Below are 7,055 nucleotides of genomic sequence, written 5' to 3' on the forward strand. Positions count from 1 at the left end.
GCTCACTCCCAAAACAGACCCAGGCAGCTCCAGCCACTTACCCTCACGCAGACCCTGGAGTCCCTGGCTCTCTCCTTGCCGTGGATCCCCCTCCACCTTGCCGCACATAGATAGCAGCAGGCGTGATCACACATGCACACCAACATGCATGCCGAGGGCACATGCTCAAGACGTGTGGACACCCCAGCGTGTGTGTACTTGTGTAGATGTACGTAGATGCCCTGAACCTCTTCTTGCTGCCACCTTCATTCTGTGTGGTGTGAACTTCCCTCTATCCAGTTGCTGTGCCGACTGTAGCAGCCCACCATGGCCCAACCTGTTCTGTGTGAATAGACATGAGTTTGTGTGTGTGTGTGTGTGTGTGTGTGTGTGTGTGTGTGTGTAGATCTGTGCCCATACAATGTATGTACATGGAGTTTTGTGAGTGTAAAAACCCAATGCAAAAGTGTTTCCTCTTCTGACCTTCTCTGCTACATTTGGAATGGGAGGTATATGTGAGGATAATTTATATGTGAGGATAATTATTTACATCCTCAGAGGATCCAGGGTGGCCCAGTGACCATGCCACACACCTTAAGTGATGTAGAACACTCACCTGGCTTGGTTACTGCCAGGGGTCACATCATGTCCTGGGAACTCCCTCTCAGCCTCTGTCTGTCTGTCTGTCTGTCTGTCTCTCTCTCTCTGTGTGTGTGTGTGTGTGTGTGTGTGTTGGGTCTTGGAGTTCAGGGGAAGCAACTGGAAGCCTATGTGTGTAAATGATAAAACACCCTGGCTTAGTTTGTATGAATGTGATTTTCCTCAACAAATGATGTAAAGGGCTTCTGTACAAGACATGTGTATGCATGTATGTGTGTGTGTGTGTGAAGTATTCATAGTTTTCTCCTCAGACAGAGCCCTCCACGCTGTGAACCAGACATTAGTCTTGTATGGGTACAGATACCTGTTTCTAAGCTGTCTCAAATATGACTGTATGTGTGTATCCTTAGGGACTTTACATAATGTGTTTCTGCTTCCTTATGTCTCACACACACACACACACACACACACACACACACACACACATACACACACACACATACACACACACACACACACACACACACATACACACACACACACATCTTTAAGGCTATGCTCCCATGTAGGTTTGTTTCTCCAGGCTAAGTTCCTTCTCCACCTCCTCTAAACAGAAGCCAAACACACTGCTCCACCAACAGTATTTGAGTGGAGCTTCCTGCCTCATCAGACCGTCTGATGGGGAAACATACTCAGATTTTTACCTTTCTCTAGCTCTGCCTGACAGCAGAACTGAGCCTTGGACAACTAGCACAATAGTGCTCATGAGTGCTGAGGCTGAGGAAGTTCCAGAAAATGGCCACACACAGGTGCTGGGGCCTTACACACAAACAGCATAGTGCTCACCGAGACCATACCCATTTGTACATGATTGTCTCCCGGAGGGGAGGCTATGGTAGGGCTGATGAAACACGTGGTCAAGGGCAGCCCAGGCAGGTGGAAAGTTGTGTATTTCCCCTTCCCGTCTCTCAAACTCACAAACTATTGGTTCTCACTGCCTCAGCTGATGCTTTGAACTTCCTCAAACAACTTGCATTTGGGCAACTGGATTTCGCATATACCTGAGTGACCACTCAGGGCCATCCTTGAACCTGTCCCTTGGACATGTCTTCTGCTGAAACATCAGCCATGACCACAACCACAGCTGAGTGACAGGGAAGGTGAGACAGGGACTGTTTGCTGGCAGTAAGGGATGGAGGAACTCTTACATGGTGTAGGCAGCTGTGTGGTTTATGAGCTCTTTGGGAGAGGGCAGAGGACTGAGCTAGAAGTCCTGTGACTATGGAGGTGATACACAGAGGTGTGTGAGTCCTGCCCTGGAGCAGGGTAGCCATATAAAGTGTATGCACAAAAGTGCATGCAGAACTCGGGTAGAAGGGAGTGACCCTGCAAATGTGACCTTCCAGATAACAAGACTCTTCTGAGCCAGCTCTGACAGCTTATCTCTTTCTTCCCTGTCTGGCTGTTTGAGCTCTGCCCACCAGTGTGTGTGTGTGTGTGTGTGTGTGTGTGTGTGTGTCCATGTCCACATGTATGTAACCCCCAGATTAGCTGTGCTGAGGAGGGAGCCTATCCATTCCAGAATACTCTTCTGCCGGGCCCAGCGCCTCCTGCCCCCATCTTTGAAGATGTCAGAGGAGGCTCCAGAATCTAGTTCTCTTCTTTCAGCCCAGGGAGAAATCCCATGAACTGAGATGTTTCTAGCAGCCTCCCTGACACCCTAGTCATGGTGTTCACAAGGACAGGACTGTGGCTGGCATGCTGCTCCTGCCTCTTTGAATGGCACTGGGCCTCAAGCGGATGAGCAGTCCCTGAGTCTGCTGAACCCAGCTTTCTCCAAGACCCACACATCACATGACGGACGTGCTTGTTGACTGCCGTCCACATGTGCATTCTGGATGGTTGTCTGGGGGCTGGCGTCTGATGCATGTTCTCAGATGTGTGCTGCGTGCCCTCCACACACCCCAAACCATCAATTATATCCCCTTGGTGGTCCCAGGCCCAAGCCAGGACTCGATGCTTCCATTCTCCCTTTCCTTACTTCTTACAAAGCACATTGCGTGTTCATCTCATGTGCCCGTGGCTCACCATGCTCCCGTCATACCTTGAGCGTGTACACATGTGTGTTCTATGCACTCACCCTGCCCTACCTACCCAACAGAGGACAAGATGGTTGGCCCCTAGCTCCCTTCTCCCCCACCTAGCTTCTCCCCATGCCCCGCTGTGCAGCTGTGTGCGTTGGTGTGTTTCTGTGTCGCTGGCGTGTCATGTGATGTAGCCATGTTTGCTGACATGAGCCCCTGCCCCCTTCTCTTTTTCTCCATTGGTTTCTAGAACTCTCTTCCTCCCCTCCCCTGAGGGGACAGGACTCCTGGGGTCTAGCTGGGGGCCCGAGCCTGGCCACCCTCCTGTTAGCCCTCAGAGTCTTATTTCTCTCTATTGGTGACCAAGTTGCAAATGGATAAAATACAGGAAATTCTGACCCCCTGCCCCAGACCTGCATGTCCTGTCCCCAGTGCCCCCGAACCCCATCCTGGGCCGGGTTGGGCCTGGCGGGACGGGAGAAATAGCAACTAATCCAACAGCGGGCTTGCTGTGTGCTCACTTCCTTCTGTCCTCACGTGGGACAGGCGCCGTGGCAAGGGGAAGGCACTTGGGTGAGTGGGTTGGGTAACAGGTAGACACAGACTTGGCAAAGGATTTTAATCCAGGTGTGGCCAGATACAGGTTGGCATCCTCAGGGAGGAAGCTAACAATGTCATCTGAATTTGTTAGGAGAGGCAAGACGTGGGAAAGCATTGATTTCTTCAGTTTTCTTTCTTTCTTTTTTTTTTTTTATTAAGTTTTATGTATATGAGTACACTGTAGCTGTCTTCAGACACCAAAAGAGGGCATCTGATCTCATTGTAGATGGTTGTGAGCCACCATGTGGATGCTGGGATTTGAACTCAGGACCTCTAGAAGAGTCTCTTAACCACAGAGCCATCTCTCCAACCCATTCAATTTTCTTTAAAGCAAATTAAAAGATAAATGTCTAAAAGAGATACACTTAAACTGATGAAACTATAACCCCTTAAGGAGAGCCAGATGTGGAGGAGCCAGGTCTGAAAATGATACCTGGAGTAAGCAGTGAGAGACCTCTGGAGTCTTTGTCCTTCCCTGCTTGAGAAACTGGAGACAGGAAGGGGCAGTGAGACCGTTAGGAATCATTTTTGCCAACTAGCTGGCAGGCCTGAGTTGGCACCAAAGATAGGCCTGTAGCCAAACTCTGTCTTAGAACTTGGAGACTAGGATACGAACCAGCCTCAAGATCTGTGTAGTTAAGATGTGGCAGGGCCCATATCAGAGTCATGATGTGCATAGCAGAGTCATCAGCTTCAAAAGGTAGCCATTTCTCTCATCCAGGCTTTTGGGGGCTCAGGACCTGAAGTATGAGCCACAGTGGTCTCCAGTTCCTGGCCCTGCCATCACCAGGCTGAATCCTTTATGGCCTGCACCCAGTGGATGGTGCGGGCCCTGCTCTCTTCCCATGAGAAGAGGGGCTTGTAGCCAAAATGGCGTTGTGCCTTGTTGGTACTGACAGTAAAGGTGGTGTTGGCCACAGCCAGAGTGTAGGGATTCAACAGGGGTGTGTACAGCACCAGTGGACGAAGCAGCCACTGCAGCAGGGCATTGAGGGCAGCCAACAGCACCAGCACCCAGTAGGGTAGCAGTGGGTGGGTGCCTATCAGCCGAAGTCCACAGGGACTCAGAAACTCCATGTTGAAGTCCTCGTAGCTTTTATATGGTGACTTATCATAGCAGAAATACACCTGGCCACCCATGAGTGCTGCCCGCTGCTCCAGCTCTCGCGCCACCAATACGTGCATCCAAGCCACATTGCCTACCAGCAGGGAGGGAGGAGGTGAGTCGGCCTTGGGTCCGATTTCCTGTTTTGCCCCATGCAGATTTTGCTCACACCTCTCTACTGTCTGGTCAAGGTTGCCTCTTTCCAAGGCCCCGTAGCCACCAGCCCTCTTGGGCCTGCTGCAGCTACCTGGTTCCTGTGTAGATGCTACCCCCTTTCGCTGGAGAGCTGCTGCTCCCATTGCCTCAGTGCTTGGCATGGATACTTTTTCCTTTGCAACTCATGCAGAAAATACCCACATGCCCACCGTCTGCCTGAGCTCTCACGGAGCCAGGCGTACACTCATGACTCTGCCACCTTCAGAGCCAGTCCTCTTGCCCTGCCTTCCCTTTGCCTTGCCCTGTCCTTACCAACATAGACCCGACCATGCTCCACAGAAGCTGGGATGGCCCGAAATAGACGACCTCCAAAGCGCAGTCCCTGCTGGTAGAAGTCTCTCATGACCTGGTGACCTTCACCATAAATGCCCGTAGGTCGAAGGGCACATGTGACCAGGGGTAGCCCTCCATTGACCTGGTGGCAAAGAAAAATGTTGGGAGATGCACCCACCCTCCCCACCATGGGCTGGAGATGGATGCAAAGAAGCCCAGGAATCAGGGTCTGCCTCTGCACCCCAAGCTCTGCCTTTGCAGTGTACCTTCCTTCCGTTGGCCTCCAGGACCAGATGTTCAGCTAGGGCTTTGCTGCATGGGTAGGGATGCCTGTGGACTGCCTCGTATGGGGTGTCTTCATTGCCCCTAGGGCGGGGAGAGAAAAGCCTCAGCGCTGGAGGAAACGGGCTGTAGGGTTCAGTGGGGCTGAGCTCACCTGTAGAAGGGGTGGCCCTTGACGTTGGGCCCCACCACTTCCATGCTGCTTGTATACACCAGGAACTGAGTTCCAGTCTGCACACAAGCATCAATCACATTCTGTGTGCCTGTGAAGGAAAGGGACAGATGCAAGCTGTATCTTCCTGCCTCTCCATCCCTACTCCACCCAGTGTCCAGAGAGAACCACCTCAGGTCAGGACAGGGTGGGGACAGGCCCTCGAATAAAAATCACTGGCCAGTCAGATCACACACACTAGGGATTAGCAGGGGCAGTGCCTCACCCTGCACGTTGACTTTGTGGATGGTCTTTGGACTAGCCTTCCCAAACACATCCACCAGCCCAGCCGTATGGATGACCACATGAGCTCCAGCCATGGCTGCTGCCACCTCGTGGGCCTGAGTCACATCTCCCTGGATGGCAGTCACCTGCACAGGCCCTGGTGGAGAGACACTAGGCAATGTCAGAACTGGGGCCTTAGCCAGCTGCAGAGTTTGGCCTGCATACACCCTGGGAGCCACGTGAACCAGTGACTCACCCGTCCCCTCTGTGTGGGATGGAAAACAAACGGATCATTTTTTCCACAAGCTGAGGTATCCCCGTTTGGGAAGGGATGGGGCCGTCCTGCGACTGCCCTACTCTAGTCACCTGTTTTTAGCTCCTCCAGCCAAGAACTCAGGTGCAGGTCAAAGACACGCAGCTCCCGGAGCCTGGGCTCCCGCTCCAGCAGCATTCGAACAATATGCTCTCCTAGGAAGCCACAGCCACCTGTGACCAGGTATACCAGTGTTGGCACCTGTGCAGAGTCTGCCATGCCCAGCTGTGGGAAGAGAATTTAGCTCACTTGAGTTGCCTGATTCCATCTGTTCAGTTATGTGCTATTCCTAGAAGGAACCTATTAGGTGAGAGCAGTGGACGGGTAGAGGCTGAGCAGTAGCTATGGGTGACAGTTTTCTGTGCCTTTAGCACCAAGGCTTCCTGCCCTCTGACCCCAACTGCTGAGTCACTAGAATTGGATGCAGAAAGGGATTAGGGAGTGAGGTCAATGGACAGGCAGAGAAAGCAAGGAGTTGGATAGGGAGGTTGGAAGGGCTCAGACTAAGTAAGAGAAGGGCCAGCTGGGCCTCAGTATCACCTCTGCCTACCTGTAGAAAGTCCCAGGGCGCCCAAACTGGCCACTGGGAGAGGTTGTGTCCTGGACTGGTGGACCAGCTAGATGCACACAGGCTTCCTTCCGCTTGCTCCTCCCTTCTGGGCCATTCCAGGAAGGAGACCAGCCTAGCCTCCACCCCTAGGGGCGGGCAAGGGGGTTTGGAGGGAATTCCCTTGCCAGAGTGCCCCCTGGTGGCCAGTCCACTCTTCAGGGGCAGGCAGAGGACAGAACCCGCCCACTTGGTAAAGTGAAGTATTTTAGGGATAGTGGGGTAGAGGAGACTCATACTATGTGACCATGGTTCTTCCCTCTTGCTGGGTTTCTCAGCAGGCTGGAGACCCGGCACTAGCCGTGGTTCTGGGGAGGGAGAGCAAGGTAAACCTGATCTTGATACAACTCTGGCTAACATCCATGGTGAGATACATAGAGGCATGGTGTTGTAGCCTGTTAGGTGGTTGGTCCAAAGCAGTACTATGTTTGCAGGTTGAATTACCCCAAACTCTGGGCCACCCATTCTCTCTCTTTCTCTCTTCACCCACTGTGTCAACTCACATCCCAGCCTGCTCTTCCCAAAGATATTGACCAAGCATTTTTGTACAATAAAGTTTA

General features: G+C 52.3%; 1 protein-coding gene across 1 annotated transcript; it reads right to left on the reverse strand.

Moving 5' to 3' along the window:
- Positions 1-3,267: 3,267 nt before the first annotated feature.
- HSD3B7 (hydroxy-delta-5-steroid dehydrogenase, 3 beta- and steroid delta-isomerase 7) lies at positions 3,268-6,595 on the reverse strand. The gene is made up of 7 exons (XM_080911637.1): positions 6,439-6,595; positions 5,942-6,113; positions 5,577-5,732; positions 5,294-5,402; positions 5,124-5,223; positions 4,837-4,999; positions 3,268-4,462 (listed from the first exon to the last, which is right to left on the reverse strand). Exons 2-7 carry the CDS (start codon positions 6,105-6,107, stop codon positions 4,047-4,049), a joined length of 1,110 nt encoding a protein of 369 aa, XP_080767763.1. The 5' UTR covers positions 6,108-6,113; positions 6,439-6,595; the 3' UTR covers positions 3,268-4,046.
- Between the last annotated feature and the right edge of the window lie 460 nt (positions 6,596-7,055).

This window comes from Micromys minutus (assembly GCF_963924665.1).
Source record: "Micromys minutus genome assembly, chromosome: 2".
NCBI classification, from domain to species: Eukaryota; Metazoa; Chordata; class Mammalia; order Rodentia; family Muridae; genus Micromys; species Micromys minutus.